The following is a 25,356-nucleotide window of genomic DNA, read 5'->3' as shown; positions in this document are numbered from 1 at the left end:
AAAGCCACCCCGGCTGGGAAGAGAAATGTAAGGCATACGTCGCAGGGAAGAAAGGAGGGAGGGAGGGAGGGAGGGAGGGAGGAAGGAGGAAGAACTCCATGCTTCATGCTCAGATGTGAGTTTCAGAGCGGCTCTGGCCTGCTCCGTCTCGCTGGGAAGGCGGGGTTAGAAAGGAACCCGAGAGGAAGGGAGGAGAGAACGTGACCGTGATGACCGTCCGACGACAACAACAGAGGGTAATAAATAAGGAAGGGAGGCCGAGCTGGGCCGGGGGACCCGATGGACGGGGACAGAGGGCCGTGTCCGCTGCAGCCCCTCCCGCACCCTAGATGGACTTCCTGCGTCGCATGAGCCTCTGGATGTCGGTAAAGCTGTGCAGCCCGGGGGAGACGGAGCTGATGGGGGACGGGAAGAGGCTGTTTTTCAGTGTGCTGGGGGAGATCTCCTCGATCCTGTACGAGATGGAGTGGAAGTACTGGGGGCCGAGCTGGGCGCTGAAGGAGTTCTGGTGCCCGGCCGGGCGGCCAGCACGCCCCGGCGGCCGGTAGCAGGAGCAGGAGCACACGGACTGCAGGTCCCCGTCCGCCTTGCAGCGCGCCCGGCCCGGGAGCGCCTCGTCGGGGACGTGGATGACCATGCTGTTCCGGTTCCCGGCCAGGGATGCCCTCTCCTCGGCATCCCGCCGCTCGTCCTCGCTGTTCATGGTTAAGAACCTGAGGACCACCAGGTTGAGGAAGGCCCCGATGACGGTCAGCCCCACCAGGATGTACATAAAGCTAAAGGCCACGTAGAGCGGCTTCTTCTGCAGGGCGCCCTTGGTCTGCAGCGCCACGTAGTCCCCGAACCCAATGGTAGTCAACGTGATGAAGCAGTAATAGTAGGCGTGGAAGAAGCTCCACTCCTCGCACTGGGAGAAGGCGGCCGCGCCGATGCACAGCGTCCCCATGCAGGAGAAGAAGCCCACCGTCACCATGTTCTCCATGGACACGTCCGTGTTGCGCATGCCGCAGCACTTCTTGATGCGCTTCAGCAGGTAGCGCACGAAGGTGTTCATGCGCTCGCCCAGGCTCTGGAACATGACCAGCGTCAGCGGGATGCCCAGCACCGCGTAGAACATGCAGAAGGCCTTGCCCGCGTCGGTGCCCGGGGCGGCGTGCCCGTAACCTGGGGAGGGGCGAGAACACAGGGAGAACCGGTGACCAGAGGTGCCGCCAGGTTTGGCAGGGGTGGGGTGGGGTGGGAGGGCGGAGAGGTTTCGGTGGGGAGGGGCTTGGGGCGTTTCCTGGGGAGGGGCTTGGGGAGTTTCCTTGGGAGGGGCTTGGGGCATTTCCTGGGGAGGGGCTTGGGGCGTTTCCTGGGGAGGGGCTTGGGGCGTTTCCTGGGGAGGGGCTTGGGGCCTAGCCATAACCTGGAGGTGGTGGGGGAGAGAAGGACAGAGGCCACCCGGTGCAGAAGTGTCACACGGGGTGGGGGACTGGGGCGGGTCAGTGGGGATGGAGTTTGGAGTGGTCCCAAATCCTGAAGGGAGGGGAGAGGAGAGCAGAAAGACTCGGGGAAGACGCGTCCTTTGAAGTCTGGGGTTGTAGGGGAGGCAGTGCTTCGGAGCGTTTCACTTGGGAGACAGTGTTCTCAGAGCAACACAATTTCTTTTAAAAGAAGTAAAACACCATACTAGTGTTACTATGAATGCTGCAAAGGTACCAAGCCCAAAGGAGAACATGAAAAACGTCCACCACGGACCCACATGGGCAGTGAACAAAGAATGCTAAACGTTGAACGCCGGGCTCTGTGCTGGCCCTTGGTGGACCATGGCCTCTTTGCAACCTCACTGTGACCCTACAAAATAGGCATAATGAGTCCAACGCCACCAACAAGAAAACTGAGTGACTTAAGAACCTGGTAACTCGATATCTTGAGAGTTGGGGTTTGAACCCAAAGTTTTCAGCCACCGAGTATGAGGCTGAAGTGTAGAGGGTTTGACCCCAGAGAGGTCAGTGCAGCGTGAACCCTGAACGCCACGAGCACAGGGTTTGTGTCTGCCTCGTTCGCGGCAGCGTCCCCCACCCCGAGAGTAATACCTGCTGTGTGAGATTGTCCCTTTATCGAGCAGGAAGTAACTCCGTGCCACCGCAGAACGCAGACTTGTCAGAACAGAGGTGACAAGTAACCCCAAACAAACGCACGTGTGTGAATGCTTTCTTCACACACCTTCACAGCACGCCGCTTCCTGGGTGGCGGTACCAACCACGCAAAGTCCATTCTGCACTTCCTCACATTGCAGATGAGGACGGCGGTGCTGGCAAGGTCAAGTTACCCGCCAGGGTCACCCAGGCGGTCGGTGACGGTGTCAGAGCCAGAATACGGTCTGCACAGTAGGGCAGAAGGAACACAGGACTCAGCGGGTTCTGGTTCAAGTTCTGGGACTCTTACCTGGGTCGTGGGCATTTGGGGAATATTCAGAGGATGAAGGTGTCCTCCCAACATCTTAAACGCTGCCACCCCAAGAAAGGCTTCCTACATTCTTATGGGTTTGTGATTGCCTAACCATCTGCATTATCTTGGTCCCCAGAAGACGCTATGGGGGTATGGTATGGGATGGGGTAATATTCATTCCGAGGAGGAGTTATTGTTCGGGTCTGCTGAGATCAGACAGCACCCACAAGGCCTGGACACAGCAGCGATGAGACACCAAGACCTCCATCCCTCCCGCTGCCTCCTACAGGAAGCCCACTCTGACTGCTCCAGCCCACACCTCTCTACCAAGACTTCACCACTTACGTTCAGGCTGCCTGCCTCTCCCTTGGCATGAATATGCACCACTTCCTCCCTGGCCCAGAGGCCGTGCTCTCCCTACAGAGAGGACATCACAGGTGTGCCTCCGGGAGGCTTTCCCTTCATCCTCTCTGGCCCCCAACCCCACTAAGCTCTGACCCTTCAGAAACCCCAGGACAGACGACAGGACAGAGTTGGCACTAGGCCAGGTAGAATGGGGATGCAGAAATCTGAGGGGGAGAGCAACACTCTAGCAACAGAAACTGCCCGGTCTGCAGAACAGAGAGGAACAAGATCAAAAATAAACAAACAAAGCTTCAGGGAAGCTGTAGGACAATAGCAAAAGGCATCTTAGAAGGAAAATCAGACAAAAAAAAATGTAAAGACATAGCCAAGACTAACCAAATTTGGTAAAGGACCCAAATGTGCAGGTTCAAGGAGCTAATACGTGAACCCCAAGCGGAATAAAAACAAAGAAAACCACAGGTCAGAGTCAACCTGCTGCAAACTGAAGAGAACACCTTGAAAGCAGCCAGAAAGAAACAATGTATCACACTACAGCAGAACAACAATCTGCTACCACTGACTTCCCATAGTAAACTATGGAGGCCAGGCAACAGTGGAATAACATCTCTAAAGAGTTTTCTAAAAGGCTGTTAACCCAGAATTGTCTATCCAGAGGAAACATCCTTGAAGAATGAAGGCAGAAATACATTTTCAGGTCAAAGAAAAATTGCTACCAGCTGATCTGCACAACCTGATCACAAGGGAGTTCTTCCGCCTGGAGGGAAATGATACCAGATGGAGACTCAGGTCTTCAGGAAAGAGTGAAATGCATCTTGATAAACAAGTAGGTTTATATTTTTATATACAACGCAGGGGTGGAAATCCCACAGTGTCTCCATATAGCTCACCTGTCGCCCGAGTGGCTGATGCAAAAGCCATGTGGATGTTGGGAGACCACTAGACTGTTGGAAACTTAACTAAGGTGGTAATATCAGCTAACGGTTCCTAAGGTGACATGTTTACTGGAGCAAGCCAAGACAGCATTTTCCCGGTCAAAAACTGCACCCCAGGTGCCCAGGTCTGCCCCTGCCCCCCACACCCCTGTTGCTGTCAGGGAAGGTAATGAGAGCAGTTTCCTTCCCATGGCTGGGCCAGCAGCACACCTCATAGCCTGTCTCAGGGTTACGTCCACTCTCCTGTCATCGGTCATGCTGCAGGATGCAAGGACTCAGTTACAGGGATGCCTCCCCCTTGTAGCTCACTGGCCCGTTACAGTCAGGACACTCTTCAGCGAGATACATCCATCAGACAGCGAGGGAGGTGACAGCAGCAAGGTCGCCCGCCTTCCGCATGAATAAGCCACCCAGCGGTCTGGGGCACACGACGAGTCCCGCTATAGTGACAGACACGTTGCAGGCCGTGCAGGGAATCCAGTTTTCCCATCCGGACGTGCCCATCCCCACCTGCTCTCCTCCCAGGAGGCCAGCCTCTACGAGCCACATCCAGGGGGTCCCTGGTCCCCCGCTTTCCGGTTAAGTTCACGCAACAGCCAGCCAGCCCCAGGACGAGGTCAGGGGAAGGGCGGCAGGAGCTGAGGGCAGCAGAAACTGGTAACTAGCACATCTGCCCCTGGGTCGCACCAGAGAGCTTCTCTCTACAAGTCCCAGCAAGGGCTTCCCAGCTACCCTGCCAGCTCTGAGATGTCGCTGGCCCCGGGGGACCACGGTCCCTCCCTGCTTTCTCCACCCTGCCCGCAGGAGTCCCCGAAGACTTCAGAAAGAGCCAGGTAAGTAACGGCTCAGACTGAGTGTGCTGCTTCCTGCAAAGACCCTAGCCGACAAACCACATGGGTTCTCGGCTTACAACACTTGCTGTGATACAACACCGGAGGCCCTGCGTGCAAAGAGGTCTACACGTATCAAGTCTGCAGGCACCACGTTTATGGAGTATCTGCTTGGAACACAGACACGGCACCGATGGGTCCCCCGTACAGAACATACACACACACACACACACACACACTGGCACTCTGCAAGCAAGGCGTGTGTGCTGTTGGGTAGAGGAACGGCGAGTGCACAGGACACACACAGCTTCCTTCCTGCCTTCTGGCCGGACCAGGGGCTCTGAGGAGGGCAGAGCCCCCTCCTGACTCACCTCCGAGGACCCAGAGCCTGGCACAAAGGAAGCACCTGAAAGTTAGACAGAAACATTGCTGAGCAAAGGATGCCTGACCCACCCCCCAGCTTCCCACCCAGCCCGGCGTGGCTGGGGCAGCTTCGCCCAAGATGCGGCAGCACCCAGCCTGGTCCTCACGGCCCCTTCAATAGACCCAGGCGGTATCAGAAGCTGAGCAGAGAAGGGGCCTGTGTCGCTTGGCTGCAGCTGGCTAACAGAATAGAAGGAATAGGCTGCTTCTTCCCGGAGGGGAGAGCAGAGGAGGAGGGTGATGGGACAGATCATTTCTGCAGGGCTCCCCGAAGAGCCAGCCCTGGATGGCAAGACGCCTTGTGCCCCTTGCTGGCTCCTGCGAGATTTCCCAGAAGTGTGACAGGCCACCCTGTGAAAAGCGTCCCAGGGCTGGCTCAGCAGTTCAGCAGAGATGCCACGAGCGTCCAGCGAGCCCTCCCACTGGGAGAAGCGAGTCCGGCCCCTGGACCACGGTGCCTTGTCGGCACCGATCAGGACCTGTCCGCAGGTCCTTCCTGCTCTCTGGGAGCCTGGGCCCATCCACAGACGCCTGTCAACGAGTCTCCCAGACTTACACTGCCTTTCCCAGTTTGTACAGCTTCCGGGCTGTGCAGTGTGCCTCCTGAAACCTACCCTGACCCTTCCCCCAGAGGCCAGCAGCCCACCGCCCAGCTCCCACTGGGGATGCTACACGCTCGTGGACAAGATGGCTCCCAGCATGGGGCCAGCTGTGCTGGAGCCCCGACTCCGCCCCTTAGGGACTCCCGGCAGGGGGCCAGCGGTGTTGGAGCCCTGACTCCGCCCCTTAGGGACTCCCGGCAGGGGGCCGGCTGTGTTGGAGCCCTGACTCCGCCCCTTAGGGACTCCCGGCAGGGGGCCGGCTGTGTTGGAGCCCTGACTCCGCCCCTTAGGGACTCCCGGCAGGGGGCCGGCTGTGTTGGAGCCCTGACTCCGCCCCTTAGGGACTCCCGGCAGGGGGCCGGCTGTGTTGGAACCCCGACTCCGCCCCTTAGGGACTCCCGGCAGGGGGCCGGCTGTGTTGGAGCCCCGACTCCGCCCCTTAGGGACTCCCGGCAGGGGGCCGGCGGTGTTGGAGCCCCGACTCCGCCCCTTAGGGACTCCGGGCAGGGGGCCGGCGGTGTTGGAGCCCCGACTCTGCCCCTTAGGGACTCCCGGCAGGGGGCCAGCGGTGTTGGAGCCCTGACTCTGCCCCTGTAGGGAAACGGCCGGGAATTAGACTGTTGCCCTGAGACAAGTCCTTGGTGCAGCCTTTGGAACTCCAAGTCCTGCGAGGGCAGAACGCTGCCCCTTGCAAGCACTGCTATGATTGTTTCAAGGAAGCAGCTGATCCCTATGGCCTTTTCCCTACATACCTGAAAGGTATTAGTTAATGACCCTTCTCTGCACCTGAACCCAGGCTCTGCTAATCTGCTTGATGAGCAAAGAGGCCAATAAACACGATGAGGCTGCAGAGAGCTGGGCTCTCAGTCCTGAGGCGGGGAGCCGAGTGTTGAGTCTTTTCTGTGTGTTGAGTCTCGTGTGTTTAAGTCCTGCAGCACCTTCCTCTCGGGCACGCCCCCGGCTGAGCTGGTCGCGGCAGTCACCTCCCCCGCCAGGCCTCCCCATTTTCTTCTGCCAAATGCACTGCAGTCCCGGCCTCCCAGGGAAGCTTGGCTGTGCCCTGAGCAGAAGCAGCCGTCAAAGCCAGAAGCCAGGTGCCAGGTGTGGGTGGGCATGACTAAGCACCAGCCCACAGCTGCCCGGGATGGGGGACAGACCGCCAGCCCAGGGCAGGAGAGGGCCACACAGACATTTGGGCATCAGGAAATTTGCTGCTGGAAGAGAATGAAATATTTATAAAGGATGTGCAAGAATCTGGAGCTGGTAGGAGTTCAACAGGCACAAATTCCATTAAAGGATGACGCAGGGTGGCTCTGGGTAGGGAGGTGTGGGAAGAGAAAGCTGCCCTCGGCCCCCATGCTTCCTGCCTGGCCCCCACCTCAGCCTGGGACAGGCATCTGGGTCCCCTCCCCCGGCAGGGCCCCTGTCACGTCCCCGGAGCCACTACACATAGTTATTAAGACTCAGGCGCAGTTGACAAAGCTTTTCTGCATTCACTCTTTCATCGGAAAGGGACAGCCAGTGTGGCGGTGGCCCTAGGTTAAGTCCCCCTTCTCACAAAATAACAGACCCCCGAGTTCCGCGGGCCCCACCACACGGGCGTGGGCTTCGGCACAGGTCTCCGTTCTCTCCCTCCAAGAGGCACGATGAGTCTCGGGGGCTCGGATGGGGTCACCAGCCACGCCCTCAACCAACGAGTTTTGTGTGCTTTTCTGCCAGAATTGAAGGGACTCAGAACGTGGTGTCTGGGGCCACCAAAGTCACTTCAGCACCATGAGAATGTGTCCGCCCATAGAGGGCAATCAGTGTCCAGTGCCTGGGCCCAGTCTAGAGTCAGCCCCACTCATGGACACTCCAGTCTGTGTCCAGTAAATCTTCTGGCTTCAGCCAGTGCTTTGATCGCAGTCAATGAGCACTCAAGAGGCCCTGCGCCTCGGTGTGACCACCAGTAAACAGCCATTTGGTACTGGTCACAAAGCGCTTCGCAATTCAGACGCCCCTGCACCTCACAGGGTCTCCCCTCACAAGCCACCCCCGACCAGTCTGAGGGGAGATGGGTGAGGGGGCCTGGGTCCGTGGGTGGACGGGGGCAGCCAGACAACCAGGGCTGCTGCAGGAGTCACTCTTCCCAGCCCAGCAACCGGGGCTGCAGGCCAGGGCGACCCAATGTCCTGATTTTAAAAGAGAAGCTGGAAATATGGAGTCTTTTAGAGATGTGGGATCTAATTGGTGTCTAATGAAACATTTTTAAATGCGGCCCAGGCCAAACACAGTCAGATAAAACAGATCGTCTATCTGTCTAAAGCAGAGGTCTCCTGAAACGGAGCGGAGAGAGAAGAGACAACAGAGGCCGGAGGAAAGGGGAGAGGTGGGTGCAGCAGCAGGGGCAGGAGCGGTGAGCCCCCTCGCTGAGCCCCCCTCCGCCGAGCCCCCTCCCCTGCCCCCCCCTGCCCCTTCCCTCCACCACTGTGGGCCCACCCCGTGGGTCAGTTCTGTTTGACGGATGCACAAATAAGGCCAGTAAGGGATGACATCGCCCGTCACATGCCTCCCCCAAGCAGGCTGGTCTGGGTACACAGAGGCCCCTTCCCACAGTCCCCGTGGGGAGCTCCACCCCACAGGATGCGTGAGCCCATCTCACAGATGGGAACGCAGAGGCTCCATGCCTGGACCCTCAGTCCTCCAGCTCCTGGGCTTTCTTGCGGCCACCAGAGGCCCCGGGGACCTGCTGATTCACAGAGCTGGCGCTCAGCGCTTTCTGCAGAAAAACCTGGCAGGCTGGGGTTTTATTTAAGAAAAGCACAATTCCCTCATGGGCTTTTTATTATTAATCCCCAAACGTTCCCTTCTCGTTTCCCTTTATTTTATGTCTTGAAGGGCAAAGGGGACCTAAAAATATATTTAAAAAAAAAAAAATATATATATATATATATATATATATATATATGCAAAAGCTTGCAAGGCACACGTTCCTGACAACAGCTCATGACAGGCCTTTTTTTCTTTGTCTCGTCGGAGGCTTGATGTGCAAACCCTCCCCCCAGGAGAGCCCCGTGAGCCCCCTCCCAGAGGGCCAGGGAGGCTGGGACAAAGGGCTCCCTGTGCGGGCACCAGGCAGGAGCGTCCGCCCTCAGCAGACCAGCCTGGTGTCTGCCCCCCGTGGCCATGCGCAATGGACATTCATCTTCTGGTTGGTCTGTGGTTATCACTCAGGGGACCCTCCAGAAATCCCAGCCCCTCCCGAGTGACAGACGCATAGAAACCCTGGGGTCCAGACTCCACCAGGGTCTCTTTCCAGCTCTGGGGCTCCACCTCCTGGGCCCCATTTCCTCTGTGTGATGAGGATCAAGTGGGAATCAAATCAATGTTGTTATCTCCACTTTACGAATGAAAAAACAGCCTGGGCAGCTACATGAGCTTCCCCAGTAGTCCCCACAATGACCCCAGCTGGGGGTGCGGACACACAAGGGCACCCTGAGAGGTGGGAATGACGTCCCCTCTGCAGCCGGTGTAGCCAACCCCAGAAGTCAGCAGGAGAGTGAGAGGCGGGGCTTTGGAGTTGGCTCAGCAACATCCTCTACCCCAAGCTCAGGCCCAAGTAACAAAGAAACATCCCTTTAGGATGCTCAGCAAGCCTACTCTCTGGTCTACAAAAGAATTGAGAGTAGGTGTCCAAATGCTTACACCCCGCCTTGTTCCTAGCAGCACTATTCACAACAGCCAAGAGGGGGAAGAAAAACGGCCAGTGTCCATCGAGGGATGAATGGATAACAAAATGTGGTTTATCCATACAAACGGAATATTACACAGCCCTAAAAAGGAAGAAAACGCTAGCATGCGACAATGTGGATGCACCTTGAAAACATCATTGGGAGTGTTAGCAGTCAGACACGAAGACCACATGCTGAATGTTCCATTTGTAGGCAATGACCACAACAGGCAGAGCCACAGAGACAATAAGCAGGTGGGTGGCTGTCTGGGGCTGAGGGAGGGGAACAGTGTTCACTGGAGGGGTCAGGGTGTCCTTCCGGGGTGAAGAAAATGTTTGGGACTAGACAGGGGGGGTGGTTACACAGCACCGTGAATGCGCTAAATGCCACTGAATTCACGGCTTTAAAACCTCATTTTACATAATGTGAACTGCACTTCAGTGAAAAGGGGAACAAAGCTATTCTTCTTAAAGCCGAACTCTTCCCATTTTTGCACATGGGGAAATGGAGGCTTGAAGGATGAGGGCAGGAGGGGGAGTGGCCAAGGCCCCGGGGGGCTTTGGGACTCTGGAGGGTCCTGGAAGGAAGGGGGCCCCTGCTTGGCCTTATTCCACACTGTGGGGTGGGGCACTAGGGGGCTGAAGCTGCTCTGCAGGGTCCCGGGGTCTCTGCCCCTCCCCTCACTGTGGGGTCTCTCTCATGGGGCATGCAGCATTGTGTCCAACCCCCCTACCTAACCACACCGTTGGAAAGACTTCCGCCCACCAAGTAAATCTGCTTGTGAAGAGGTTCGTGCATGTGGCCAATAAAGAGCTTAATGGGCTGCAGTGATGGTTAACGCCCCCAGCCGGGGGTCGTTTCAGGCCCACTCATTTAACAGCCATGCGGACCGCGGGCGTCGGCGACCGGAGGTGCAAGGGCGCCCTCTGGCGGGCACTCGGGCGAGTGCGGGAGCAGCGACCTGCCGCAGCGCGGACAGCCCGCGTTTCCCTGGGGACCGGGACGACTCCAGACCCCGGAGGTGGAGCCATTCATCCTTTCCGTCGATGACGTGCTATGCGGTGAGTGTTCCTCCGGACGCTGCCATCCATCAATGGCAACACGGGCAAGATAGGACCATAATAAGATGATGATGAGGATGACCACAGTCATTGATTGAGGGCGCGCACGGTGCCAGGAACTGAGCTCAAGTGTTTGATGTCCCTTAAGTCCATTTACTCTCGGGGAAGAGGGACTGACTACCCTCTGCAGGGTGCGTGCGGTTATCCTCGTTGCCTGGGTGAGAAAATGGGGCAAACGCTCTTATCTCTCTAAGCCCCAAGGTTGAGACTGACCTGGGTTCCAGTTCTCGGTCCCTGCTGTCCACCAGCCAAGGACACTGCGGACACAGGTGGGGGAACCTGGGAGAAGCCCACGTGTTCCCTGGTCTCTGCTGTCCCTTCCCAATCAACTCTCCTCTCTCTTCCTTCTACTCTCCTCCCCTCCCACTGGGGCAGGGGTGGGGATGGGGGATTACAGGAAATGTAGGGAAACATCTAAATTTAAAGTTCACGGGAAAACTTATATGACATTTGACTGGCTTCTGCAAGTCTGTGGTTAGAATGGGAAAATCCGAAGTCAAGCTTAACAGCCGCAGATGACCACTTATTAATAATTGAGCCTTCTTTTGTAAAAGAAGTGAGACAGTCAGGAATATCTCAATGCACGCTTTATTTCTGTTTGCCGTAGAGAACCTCTCTCAAGGGCTAAGTCGCCCTGGAGCGCGGGGCAGGGAGGAAGAAGGTGGAATTCACACCTTGGAGACCCCATGGTGGAGGGGGGCAGAGAGCCCTAAATGGCTCTAACTGCCGGTGACACCCAGTGGGCAGCCACAGCCCGCTGCCCTGGCCTGCCGACTGACCCCACAGCTCTGTTCAGACCCTTCCCACCCCTCCACAGGACAGACTCCTGCCCTCACTCAGGGCCCAGCTCAAATGCCACCCTGGCCAGGAAGGTCCTGTTCTCCTTCCTCTGAATTCCCTAAGGCCCTCTGAGTATGCAGGGCTGTAAATGCGGTGCAGTTAGGAAGGCTGGGGCCAGACCTGGAGCCCTCATCTGTGAAATGAGTGTGGTTCACGCCCGGGGGGGTCGGCAGGGCCGGGGAGGCCAAAGGCAACGGCACCTTTCACGTTGGAAATGATCAAACTGCCCACACCTGTGCCCCCCGGCTCCCTGACTCCCGACAGGAAGGTGAAAGGCGTTGCACCTGTGGCTCGCCTGGCTGGGGTCAGCGGGTGTCCTGTTATAGGCAGGTCCCCAGTTTGCGGGCCTGGGGCCTGGCTGTGCATCCTGACCAGTGCCCCCAGACCTCCCGCCATGTAGGAAGGGGTCTAAAGAGAAGCAGGGTCAGGCAGAGCTGATGGGGTGAGAGCTGGGCCTCAGGAGAGCCCCAGGCCCGGCAGGGGCAGACTGGGCGGTGAGAACGGAGCTCACTTCCTGCGCACTGGCGAGGGCACTCACCGCAGGCCGTGGCAGCGAATGTGCTTCCCGGGCCTCGCATGCAGAGACGCTCATTTTGTCAGAGGCAGCAGAAGCAGGTCGTTCTAACAGACACTGTCAGTGGCCACCCGCGTATGGGATCCCCTCCTGCTCCTGGGCACACAGCTAGTCCACAAGGTGTCCCCCTCCCCCAGCAGACGTGGCCATAGGCTTCCGAGCCAGCCAGCAGGGTTCCAGGCCTGGCTCATAAAACCAAGCCTCGAGATCCCTCTCTCCCTGTCCCCCTCCCTTGCTGTCCCCTCTCTCACTGTCCCCGTCTCACTGTCCCCCCACCCCCCCGTCGCTGTTCCCCTCCCTCTCACTGTCCCCCTCTCACTATCCCCCTCCCTCGCTGTCCCCCCCTCACTGTCCCCACCCTCCCGTCTGCTCCCCCAAGCCCTCTCTCTGCCTGAAGATGGACAGGACCCAGGATGGAGGGAGGACGGGCCCCGGGTGATGTGAGGAGCCTGGGCTCCCGAATGCTGGTGTCAGACGGCCCCTGCTGTGCGCCGGGGCTGACTGCACGGTCACTCTAAGTCACAGCGAGCACTGAGGAGACATTATTATTGACCAGCAGAGAGGCCAAACACAAAGCAAGTGTGTGCGGACTGACACTGTGGCCCTGGTCATCATGTCCAACAAGGTCTGGAAGGAAGCCTGGATGCTGGGGCCTCCATGGACAGCCCCCCGGGCCCTGCTGCGCACCATCCTCACGGCGCCAGGTGTGGTCCAGATGGGGACGGTCATGTCCATCACACAGCTGAGTGAACTGGGCCTCAGGAAAATGACCAACATCGTTTTGGGGCTGTCCCGTTAGCAGTGGGGTGGGGCCTGGGGCGGGGCTGGGACTGCACCTGTGATGCAGTCTGCACAGGGTCTGCTATGTGATGCTGGCAGACCCCTGAGCATGTGTGTGCAATGCACACATACATACACGCATAGACACAGCTGCACAGACACAGTATACAGAAGTAGACATGCACATACACGTACAGACAGCTGCACACACAGAGACATGCACACATACAGATACATCTGCACAGACACAGCTGTACAGACACAAGTATATAGAAATAGTCATGCACATACATGTACAGACAGCTGCACACACAGAGACATGCACACATACAGATACATCTGCACAGACACAGCTGTACAGACACAAGTATATAGAAATAGTCATGCACATACATGTACAGACAGCTGCACACACAGAGACATGCACACATACAGATACATCTGCACAGACACAGCTGTACAGACACAAGTATATAGAAATAGTCATGTACATACATGTACAGACAGCTGCACACAGAGACATGCACACATACATACACGCATAGACACAGCTGCAGACACAAGTATACAGAAATAGACATGCACATACATGTACAGACAGCTGCACACAGAGACATGCACACATACACGCAGATACATCTGCACAGACACAGCTGTTCAGAAACAGACATATGCAAACATACACAAGTGTACAGAAAGACACATGCACAATAAATGCAGACACATCTGCACAGATACACAAGTGTCCACACACATGCAGACAGACACATACTTCTGCACACACAGACACAAGTGCACACAAACAGACATACACACACCCCTCTGTGGCCCCAGACACTCTATTGGAAGTCATAAGAAGCAAGATAAAACTGAAGATTACTAGATGCCCTTTCACTCTCTGCCTGAATATTCATAGTAAACACACACTGCACGTGAAAGCTAACGGACACCATGGACCAGGGCTCGGCCCCGCCCCCGCCCCGGCTACGCCCCCCGGCCCCCGCCCCCGGTCCCCCTTGGCAAATGGAGCAAACGCACCAGCCTCCCGGACTGGTGACAACGAAATGACTCCAGCCAAGTCACACGACTAATGTGTGGGCCCTCCTCGCCTGACACGAAGCCACCCCGGGCTGACCTCCTGCTAAAAAGGGTGCAGCCCGCCCCTGCAGGACCGCAGACGCACTCACCAGAGCCCCCCCTCCCCACTAACAGCAGCCGGCATCCCCAAGTCCCGAGGCAGAGTGTTCACATGTGGCTCAGGCAGACTCGCTCAGCCCGACTCCTGTCCCTCTGCTGACCCCAGGGGGACGCTCCGCCCCTGGCACCCTGGTCCGGCCCACAGACCCGAGTCAACAGCGCTGCACCTGTGAGCTGCGGAGAAGACGGCAGACACCCACCACCAGGTACCGGCCTCCCCCGCACCAGGGGCCTCTCCTGGAACCCTAACGTCATTTCTTTTCTCTTCCCTTTCCCACCCCTCACCCCTTTGGCGACCATCAGCTTGTTCTCTGTCTGGGGTCTGTGTCTGTTTGACTTCTTTATTCTTTTTTTAATTTCAGATTCCACATGTAAGTGAAACCGTCTGATATTTGCCTTTCTCTGTCTGACGTATTTCACTTAGCAGAATACCCTCTGCCATCCACGCTGCCACAGATAGATTCCCTTCTTTTACACAGCTCAGTAATACTCCATTGTACGCACGCACCACCTCTCTATCCACTCATAGATGGACGGGCACCGAGGTGGCCAGGAGCATTGCTACAAACATAGGGGTGCACACACCTTTTCAAGCCAGTGTCTTTATTTCCTTTAGCTAAGCACCTGGAAGAACAGTGGCTGGGCCACCAGGCAGTTCCGTTCCCAACATTTTTAAGGAACTCCTGCACTGTTCCCCCACTCGCTGCGCCAACTTACGATCCCACCGATGGCACTCCGGCGTTCTTTTCCCCACCAGCACTTGTTAGCTGATGTATTCGCCACATCCACTCTGGGAGGTCTCACTGCGGTTTTGATTTGCATTTCCCGGGTCCTTTGTGATGCGGAACATTGTGTGTTTCTGTTGGCCATCTGTATGGCCTCTGGAGAAATGTCTACTCCAGTCCCCCGCCCGAGTGTCACGGAATTGATCGAGGTGTGTGTGTGTGTGTGTGTGTGTGTGTGTGTGTGTGTGTATGTGAGAGAAATTGTACGAGCACCTTCTCTATTGTGGGTGGTGACCCCTTATGAGGCTCACTACGTATCCGAGTCTACCTCCTCCCATTCACAGGTCACCTTCTGGTTTGGCGGACGGCTTCCTCTGCTGCGCTAACAGTCTTCAGTTTCAGAGTCCCATTCCTTCATTGATTTCCCTTCCCCGAGGAGGCGTTTTCAAAAAGATACTGCTCCGAGTGACGTCAAGGAGGCGACGGCCTAGGCTTCTTTCCCTTCGGACATTCGAGGGGTCCGGTTCCGGGTCTTACGTTTCAGTCTTTCATCCATTTGAGTTTATTTTTGTCTGTGGTGTAAGAGGAAGTGGTCCGATTTCATTTCATTTTATTTTTTTTGCATGTATCTGTCCAGTTTCCCCAGCACCACTGACTGAAGGAGCTGCCTTGACCCTGTTGTACCGAGGTGGGCAGGGGGAGGGTGACAGCTGTGACATAAAGAAGGAGTACACGAATAAACTGCTTTCGTGTACTCACCACGGTGAACCTACTTTGCTCCCGCACTGCAGAGCCTTGCCTCTTTTGTCATAGATTAATTGACCACTTGAGTGATGATTAATTTCTGGGCTTTCTATTCTAGTCCATTGATTTATGGATCTGTTTTCATGCCAGTACTATACTGGGTGTTTTTTGTTTGTCTTTTTTTTTTTTTTCTTGGTCAGAGAGAGACGGAGGGACAGACAGACAGGAAGGGAGAGAGATGAGAAGCATCAGTTCTTTGTTGTGGCTCCTTAGTTCATCGATTGCTTTCTCACATGTGCCTTGACCGGGGGGAGGGGGGGGCTACAGCAGACCGAGTGACCCCTTGCTCAAGCCAGCGACCTCTGGGCTCAAGCCAGTGACCATGGGGTCATGTCTATGACTCCATGCTCAAGCCAGTGACCTTGGGGTTTCGAACCTGGGTCCTCAGCGTCCCAGGCCGGTGCTCTAACCACTGTGCCACTGCAGGGTCAGGCAGTAGCATACTATTTCAATCACTGTTGCTTTAGAGTAAAGTTTGCTGTAAGGGAACGTAATACCTCTCACTTTGTTCTTTCTCAAAATTTCTTTGACTTATTTGAGGTCTTTTATGATTTACTATAAACTTTAGGATTAGTTCTAATTCTGAGAAGAACACCAGGGGTATTTTTTAATAAGATGGCCCTGACCGTGGGGGTAGTAAGGACATATTAAGCCTTCCAACCCACAAGCAGTGTACCCTTATTATTCGCATCTTCAGTCTCTGACTTCAATGACTTTTCAGAGTTCCGATCTTTCACACCTTTGGTTAAATTTATTCCTAGATATTTTATGCTCTTTGATGCAATCGTAAATGGGACTGTTTAATTCTCCTTCTAATCATTCATTACTGCTGTATGAGAAAGCATGATTGGTATATAGATTTCTGTATATTGATTCTGTAACTTACAGCTTTACTGAATGTGTTTAATAGTTCTAATAGGTTTTTGGTGGAGGCCTTAGGGTGTTCATGTCATGTGCAAGTAATGAGAGTTTTTCATCTTCCTTTCCAATTTTTCCCGCCTCATTGCCGTGGCTCTGAAGACTTCTGAATCCATGTTCAAGAGAAGCGGTTCCAGTGTGCACCCTCCTCTTGCTCCTGATCTTGAACGGACAGTTTTCCGGCACCGCTACTAGCTGTGGGCTTGTCATTCGTGGCCTTGAGTACATTGAGCTATGCTTCCTCTAGTCTAGACCCACTTTGTTGAGACTTTTATCCTAAAAGGATGTTGAGTTTTGTCACATTCTTGGCATGTATTTTGATACTATGGTTTTATCCTTTATTTTTGTTAAGTGATGTATCATGTTGATGAATTCACAGATGTTGACTCATCCCTCCATGCCTGGAATGAATCCCACTTGCTCATGATGTATAACCCCTTTAATGCATTGCTGAGTCCAGTGTGCTAACATTTTGCTGAGAATTTTCGCATCTGTGCTCGTCGAGGATGCTGGCCTGTGATTTTCTCCTTTCTGTAAGGTCTCTGTCTGGTTTGGGTGCCAGGGTAATTCTGGCTTGGTAGAATGCGTTTGGAAGTGTTCCTTCCTCTTCAGTTTTCTGAAACCGTTTATTTCAAAATTCTTTGAATGTTTAGTAGAACTCACCCATGAAATCTCCTCGTCTTGGGCATTTTTATTTTTGTTGTTGGAAGTTTTTTGATTACACTTAATGTGACATTTAAGGCTACTGTTTCCTTATTAATCTCTTGTCCATTGATGTGAGTGGGGCATTAAACCCGCCACTGTTGTGTGGCTGTGGGTTCCTCCTGTTGTGTCCATTAATAACTGCTTTGTAGAGTCAGGGGCTCCTCTGTCGGGTGCGTCGATATTTACCATTGTTACGTCCTCTTCTTGGACCAACCCCTTTATCACTGTGTAATGTCCTTGTCGGTTTTTGGGGTTTTGTTTTTTTTTTACGTTTGTTAAAGTCTATTTTATCGGATATAAGGATTGCTATCCCAGCTTTCCTTTCATTTCTGATCTCATGGAATATTTTTCCATCCCTTCACTTTCAGTTTCTGTATGTCTTTCGATTTAAAGTGAGTCTTTTGTAAGCAGCCCATAGACCGGTCACGTTTTAGGATCCAGTCGGCCTCTCTGTGTCTTTTTACTGGAGTATTTAATCCATTTACCATTAAAGGAGTTGTTGATATGTACTTTTGCCCTTTTGTTGTGGGGGGTGGGGTGGTGGTGATTTTTCTCATGCTCTGTTCCTTTCTTCTTCCCTTGTGGTTTTTTTAGTATTTTTTTCGAGTTCCTTTCTCCTTATTCTTTGTAGAGCTTGGTCCGTGGTTGCCGTGAGGTTCCTATCGTGCTATAGCTGTACCAGCCTGTTTTAAGCTGATAGTCACTTAAGTTTGAACACATTCTACAAGACTACCTTTTTACCTCCCACCCCACCCCTCCCCAACGCTTTAGGTTATTTGTGCCATGTTTTAGATCTGTGTATTGTGTGTATTTTTAAACTACTTATTGTCATGTGAGTTAAATTTGATACTTTTTTTTTAACCTCCATTGCAGCTTTTCTTAAATGCCCCATTTGCTGTCTGTACTGAACAGTGGGCATTTATTTACCAGTGAGCTTTCCCCCGCCTCATATTTTCTTCTTTGCGGTTACGACCTTTCCTCACCTGCTTGGAAATGAAGCCCCTCACCCCCTCTCTCTGAAGCCAGTTTGATGGTGATGGATCCCTTTAGTTTTTGCTCGTCGGAAACTCTCTCCCCCTTCAATGCTGAATGACCTTGCTGGATCAATTATCGAGGACGTAAGTTTATTACTTTTGGTTTTTTTTTTTTTTTTTTTTGGTCAGCACTTGAAAGATGACCTGCTCTTCCCTTCTGGCCTGTGACGTGGCCGCCGAGGAATCGGCTCACGGCCCGATGGGGTTTCCCGTGTGCAGAACTCACTGTTCCCCCCTTGCTTCCGTCCAGGTTGGCTCTTTAACTGTCGCCGTTTCAACCACCGCGTCCTGGTGTGGGCCTCTTGGGGTTCGTCTTCTTTGGGGCTCTCCTTGCCTCCTGGACTTGGATGTCTGTCTCCTTTCCCAGGATAGGAAAGTCCTCTGCCCTTATTTCTTTAAATAGAGTTTCCATTACTCTCTCTCTTTCTTCTCCTTGTGGGACCACGATCGTGAATGTTGGAATGCTTGAGGTTATCCCAGAGTTGCCTTAAACTATCCTGTTGTGGGGGGTTTTTTAAACTTTTTTTTTTTTATTTCTAGTGCTCTGATTGGGTGATTTCCACCAGGCTCTCTGCCAGGACGTTGATTCTTTCCTCTGTGTTCACTAACGGGCTGTTGATTCCTTCTCCCGTGTGTTTCTCACCTCAGCTGTTCTAGCCTTCAGGGAGGCTTGGTTCTCTCTCGCCCTCTCTGGCTCTTCGTTGACGTTCTCCCAAGTTCCACTCTCAAGTCTGGTGATGCTGAATTCTTTATCAGATAGATGACTTACCTCTGTTTCCTTAGGGTGTTCTTCTTTCTAGAAACATTTCTTCTGTCGGTTGAAAGAGAGTCTTCCATCTTTTCCTTGTTTGACTTTCTGTTTATATGAATTAGACAAAACAGCTCTGTCGCTCAGTCTTGAAACAGTGGCCTTACGCAGATGCAGCCCCGGCGTGGACCCTGGGTGGGTGGTGTGGGCAGGCCCCGGCGTAGACCCTGGGTGGGTGGTGTGGGCAGGCCCCGGTGCGGACCCTGGGCGGGTGGTTTGGGCAGGCAGGAGGCAGGCGGGTGCTGAGGCATCCAGGACAGTGGCGTCCGGAGCCGGAGCCATGGCAGGAGGGAGGCCAGGTGCACGCTGCAATGCCCTGCTCCCCCTGCCTGCTCCTTATGTTGGGGCCACGTGTCCCGGAACATGCTGCCATGACCTTGCAGGGAGGCCAGGGCACCTGGACAGAGCCTTGCCCACCCTGTGGCAGTGGAGGGGGGCCTGAGCAATGGTGCTCACAGGGGCCCCCGACCTGGAGCGTCCCTGTGGTCCCTGGGAGCTTCTGCGCTTCCCAGCCTCCCCCATAGGGGGCGCTCTCATCCGCTGTGCAGAAGGTGGTCTTGTGAGAGCGGCCTCTGCCAGCTTCCTGCGCCAGGTCCCTGGGGGAGGGCGGCTGGAGCCCAGCAGGCGCGTCTGTGCCCGGAGGGCTGGCCTGCCGGGCCAGGGCGGCAGTGGCTCCGGCCGGAGGCCAGGTGCCCGCAGCGGCCCCCTGTTGTTCCTGCTTCCTCCTCTCTTCCCGCAGGCAGAAGGCTCTGGGCCGTGAGCTGGGAGAGGCTGGGAGCGGGCGGTGGTGACCCTGCAGGCCAGCCAGAGCCCCCCCAGAGAGCCCCCGGCCCACCAGAGTTGGGGGGACAGAGCAATAGCGCTCACCAGCCCCTTGAGCCCAGAGGCCTCCAGGGCTCCCCAGCCCCCTCTAGTCACGAATGTCCCTACAGTAAAGGGTGCTGGGAAAACCGGACAGCCAGAGGCAGGAGTACGAAGCTAGACCGCTGGGACGCCCGACACAGAAACGAGCTCAAACTGGATGAAAGCCTTGACTCTAAGACCCGAAATGGTAGAATACACAGAGAACACAGGCACTAAAACTTCGGGAGCTTGGTCCTTGTGAACTTGACCCCAAAAGCCAGAGAAGTAAAAGCAAAAATAAATGAATGAGACTACATCTCACTAAAAACCTTCTCTGTACAGCAAAAGGAACCACCAACAGAAAAGGCCACAGTTGAGTGGGGGAGAAGCCATCTGCAAACACTACCTCTGGTAAGAGGCTGATATCCAAAACACATAAAGAATTCATACAATCAATCTGATATTTTTTGTGTGTGTGTATTTTTCTGAAGTTGGAAATGGGGAAGCAGTCAGACAGCATGCGCCGGACCGGGACCCACCTGGCATGCCCACCAGGGGGCAATGCTCTGCCCATCTGGAGCGTCGCTCTGCCACAACCAGAGCCATTCTAGCGCCCAAGGCAGAGGCCACAGAGCCATCCTCAGCACCCGGGCCAACTTTGCTCCAATGGAGCCTTGGCTATGGGAGGGGAAGAGAGAGACAGAGAGGAAGGAGAGGGGGAAGGGTGGAGAAGCAGATGGGTGCTTCTCCTGTGTGCCCTAGCTGGGAATCGAACCTGGGACTCCTGCACGCCAGGCCGACGCTCTACCACTGAGCCAACCGGCCAGGGCCCAATCAATCTGATTTTACAATGGGCAGAGGACCTTCATGAAGAGACGTTTCTCCAAGGGGGACACATGGATGACCAACAGACATGAAGAGAGAGATGTCCAGCATCTCCAGCCACAAGCCTAGAGCTGGGTGCTGGCGAGGGTGTGGGGAGAGTGAAGCCTCGCACACCGCTGGTCGGAACGGACCCTGGCCATCACACGCCGTTTGAGGTGGAAATGTCCCAAGGAGCGCACCCTGGGGCAGGTCCCTGGCTGTGCGGCCCTCACAGAGTGTACTCACACGAGCCCAGGAGGTGCCGCCCACCTCGCCCCAGGCCACGTGCCATCCCGCTGTCGGAGATGCGGGCTGTCGGTGACCCAGACGTGGCCGTGTGATGCTCAACTGTAGAGCTCCCTGGCTTTCTGCGGACAGACTGACGGCCCGGGGTGGCTTCCCCTCCCTTCCCGTCTCGGAGGATGACACAGTTGCCTCTCATGTCGGCCTCCCCAGGGCCGGCACATGCGGGCACCTTAGCTCAGCCCATCATTCATTCAACAGGTAACTGCTTAGCACAGACCCTGTGTCAGGCACCATGCCAGACAACGGTGACGACGGCAGTGGCGGAAACAACATAGGGAGGACCATAGGGTGACACTCCACGTCAGGCACTGTCACGGGGGCTGCCACCCGGCCGTACCGTGAGCAGCAGGCGCGGTCATCGCTACAGTGACAGCCAGGCTGGGAGAACACACCTGGTGGGGTGCCCTCCACCCACCTCCGCTCACAGGGGAGGGACTGAGGCACAGAGAGGCTGTCCCTCACCCCGGGGCTCACGTGCTGCCCAGCCCCCGGCTGTCCCTGGGGACCTGGCCCCGGGCTCCGCCCCCGAGGAGCAGGAGAGCTGCCCGCCAGCCGCCACCCCGCTGCAGGCAGCGTTTGCAAACAGAAGCTGGCCTCGATTCATCTCTCCAGAGCCACGGAGCCCTTTTAATTAAAGCGGCTGCCCAGCTGTCTGCGGATGAGGGATGGCCCTTGGACCGAGAGCGGCCCCGCATCTGTCTTGTTAGAGGCTCGCTGTCCCGGAGCAGCTTGTGCTGGGCAGGAGGCAGGGGGCAGGGGGCAGGGGGCAGGAGGCAGGAGGCAGGAGGCAGGAGGCAGGGGGCAGAAGCAGCCTCGGCCAAGGCGGCCAGACCACAGAGGGCCGCCCGGCCGGCAGGGGGGAGCGGACCGGCCACCCACACGGCCCTGCTCGATGCCAGGATGGGCTCTACCTGCTCGGCCCCCTGGGAAAACGAGGCCCGGCTTGGTGTCTGTGGCTATCACGGGAGAGGACCCTCCTCACAGCAAAGCACTGCCAGCCACAGAGAGGCCACCACACTGGCTTCGGTGGCCTCCCAGGGACAGGCCTGGGAGGAGAACTGAGCTCAGCTCACAGGAAGGTTGCTGTCATCTCGGGGACTCAGTGTCCCCTGCTGCAGGAGAACAAGACAGGTGCTGCTGCCCGGGTGGCAGGGAGGGTTGAGCAGCGTAACCTGGCGAAGCACCTGACCTCTGACAGGACAGTTCCAGGGACACAGGAAGTGCCACCAGCCGTTATCCGCTTCTTCCTCGGGGCACCGTGGTCGACACTAAAGGACAGCACAGGTACGGAGCAAGCACGTAGTAGGCCCTCAACAAGTACGGCGGAAACCTAAACCCACCACCACCATCTCCCAATTGAAACCGCCCCCCATCACTGCTCCTTCCCAGAGGCAAAACCGACCTCACCCTTGGCAACGGAATGGGGTGACATTTGGGGAGCCCTGCCCTGGCTGGCCTACAGTGGGGCCTGAGGTACTCAGAGTGTCATCTGACTGAGCCACATTGGCACAGTGAGCCTCAGTTTCCTCATCTGTCTGTCACGGGCAAAGGAACCCCACCTCCTCTCCACAGCCCACTGTGGACATTGTGTGTGACACACGCAGCCCAGGGCCAAGCTCACACAAGTCCCACCGGTGGTCGTCTTCTCTCCCAAGCCAGCCCCAGGCGACCCCACCACGTCATCCTGCAGAATCCCACGTCCCTCCCTTTGGAGGGGCCAGCCACTCACACACTCCCGAGCCCAGTGTCTCTCAAAGCGTGGCCACTGACCATTCACAAACTCCCAAGTGTGCTGGTCAAAGTGCAGATTCCGGGCCCTGTCCATGACAGCAGGGACGAGACTCCCCCCTGGAACGGGCCCAGGAATCTGCATTACAGAACCACCCACCCCGCGAGCTGAGAGCCCTGGCCTGAGCCGGACTCTGGGTTTCGCCCCCGTGTCTGGGCCTGGTGTGAGGGAGCAGGCTGGAGGCACCCCGGGGGGGCGCTGCTGGGACAGAAGCTACCAAGGTCCCCAAGGCAAAAACCCACTGGCGTCCACTTCTGCGTGCCAGCCCCACCAGCAGAAGTCACTCCTGCCCAGAGCACTGCCCTTGATGCCCCTCCCGAGAGAGCCAAGAGTGACCGTCGCCTGGGTGGACTCTCTCCTGAATCTGTCACCGCCAATTTCCGTCACTCCGGCATCGGAGCCACCAGCGCGGGGATCGGGGTGGCATCTCTGACGGGGCCCTTTGTGCCCAGAACTGCCATCGTAGCTATGAGGAAGGACCAGGCCCCAGCGCCACTTCCTCCAGGGCTCAGCTGGGTGACCTTGGGCGGGCCACCTCACCTTGCAGAGATCAGGAACAGAAACACGAAACGGGATGGAACACTCCGCCACCCTCCCATCCTCCTAAATTTATCTCCGCGACCTTGGCCCCCGCGCTTGTTTCATCTTCTCCTTTTTAGATGTTTCTACTTGATAAGTTGCTAATTACAGGAATACTACTTGCTCACTGAAGAGAATCACAATCTTTTTTTTTTTTTAAAGAAGGCTACCAAAGCGGGAAGGAATCGCTCACGAGAGGCAGCCCTGGGGCCTCTGTCCCAGTTCCTCCAGCCTTTTCCTAGGACGTCCCCATGGCTAACAGCAAGCTGCCCACGAGCTGCTCGGTAGCTGTCCTTCTCTCCACAACATGTTTATGCCGCGATATCGCCAATAAAAATTCTTCCTCGGTATCTTTTTACTCTTCATACACTTCGAGTAGATGGGTCCTAATTTCTTCAGCTGAAAACAAGCTGGACAGATGAATCCGCGGGTCTCCTGAGTGCCTCTGTTGCTAGTAGCCATGTGTGCATTAGCCGAAAGCACGCCTTTCCCTGCCCTTGGTGTTTTATTCACACCACATCAAAAGACCAGAAAGCCGGGCAGAGCCAGAACTGGGGCAGAGCCGGGCGAGAGAGTCACAGCAGGAGAAGAGCCCCCCCCCCCCCGCCCCCGCCCCGTCTCCTTGCCAGGGGGCAGTCTCGCGCAAACCTCCTTCACCCTGAGGTCCTGCAGGAAGGGCCGCACCATGCTCAGAGAAGCAAGTGATTTTCTCTGGGGACATGGCTAGTGAGGGGCAGCGCTGAAAGTCCAGTCTGCACCTCCCTGACCCAGAAGCCCCAGCGTGATGACCCAGAAGCACCTCCTGCTGGCGTGATGAAGGTCACAGGCAGGGCTGGGTCATGAAGGGGCTGGCCGTACGCCCGAGGGGCAGGATCAATCCCTCAGCCCCTCACTCAGACAGGTGCCAAATCTCCAGTGCCCCCTGCAGTCTGCTACTTTCCTTTAGCAGAGGTGGACCCCAGTTCCTATTGGTGACCCTAATACCTGGCGTACTTCCTGAGGTCCCGGACTTCGGGGGCAGGCAAGCCCACCTCAAGAATGCCAAGGGGAGGGCCTTCAAAGGTCGGCTTTTCCATAAACGCATGGGGAGCGCTGGGGAAAGGGTCAAAACCAACATCTCGACTTCTGGGAGTTAACTGAGGCTTGCAACAACCTAATTAAGAGTTTAAAGAAACAGGGCCGAAGTTCAGTAAGAAAGGACAGCCTGCGGTATTTCAACTTGCCCTCCTCACATCTCCCTGGCCCCAGCTCCACGGTCGCCTTGGAAACCAGCAGTCCAGCAATCACAGCAGCGGTGCAAAGCCCCGACCCAGCAGCCGTGGTCGGGGCGGCAGGTTTGGGGCACCCAGAAAACCCATCCCCGGGGAGCTGGCTCTGCTGGACCTGTCCGGCAGCTCCCGGAAGACTTCCCGGAGCTTGTCTTCGTTTGACCTGACTCAGAGCTTATTCGGTGAGAAACACACCCCCTGGGCATTTGTTGAAAACAGAGGCAATTTTTTTTTAACATTGCAGCTGTCTGAAGTGGCTTTATCAGTTGGAACTAAAAAGAGGCTGACCAAACACCTAGGCAGGAAAGACTGGGGAAAGGGGGAGTTGGAAAGCCATATTCCTGGGGGTCTAGAAGGCCACACACAGGCACAAACACACGCACGCATGCACGGCTGTGCCCATTACCAGGAAACACTCAGGATGTCCCCAGTCATTCCCTTCTGGGTGACCTTGACACTCTACATGGGAGGGAGGGAAGGCGCTAAGGCAGAGTTGTGAACAGCTGGCCAGAGCACTGTGTACCCCAGCACACACATAGATTCCCTCCATAAAGGCGGGGAGAGTTACTGACTCAAGGCATTTAAGAAATAATTAGCTGACCACTGAGCCGGCCAGGCAGAGACTTCATGGCCACACACGACAAAGAATACAGGCTCTACAGGATTCACCCAGGAAAGTCGCTGAGCACACACAGCGGCAGCAGCAGCGACAGCAGCAGCAACAGCAAGAGCGTTCAATCCGGGAGCAGGGAGGGGAATTTGCTTGCCAGAGCTGTTGTGTTACGGCATTTTACACATCTAGTTTTCCACAGGAAATTCTAAGACACGGACACTTGGGAAAAGATGGCCTACCGACGAGAATAAAAAGTAGTCAATAGAAACTGCCCACGAGGAAGACAGGGATG

The 25,356-nt window shown here is 55.7% G+C and overlaps 1 protein-coding gene across 1 annotated transcript in view; it reads right to left on the bottom strand.

Annotated features, from left to right (window-relative positions):
- Positions 1-309: 309 nt before the first annotated feature.
- Positions 310-25,356, bottom strand: part of KCNK9 (potassium two pore domain channel subfamily K member 9) — a 68,268-nt gene continuing 43,221 nt past the window's right edge. Inside the window, exon 2 of the mRNA XM_066264614.1 lies at positions 310-1,164. Within this exon, the coding sequence (XP_066120711.1) occupies positions 326-1,164 (839 nt within the window). The 3' untranslated portion in view covers positions 310-325. The remainder of the gene's footprint in view (positions 1,165-25,356) is intronic.

The sequence above is a fragment of the Saccopteryx bilineata genome, chromosome 3 (genome assembly GCF_036850765.1).
Source record: "Saccopteryx bilineata isolate mSacBil1 chromosome 3, mSacBil1_pri_phased_curated, whole genome shotgun sequence".
Classification (NCBI taxonomy): Eukaryota; Metazoa; Chordata; class Mammalia; order Chiroptera; family Emballonuridae; genus Saccopteryx; species Saccopteryx bilineata.
This window is presented reverse-complemented; position numbering and strand designations above follow the sequence as displayed.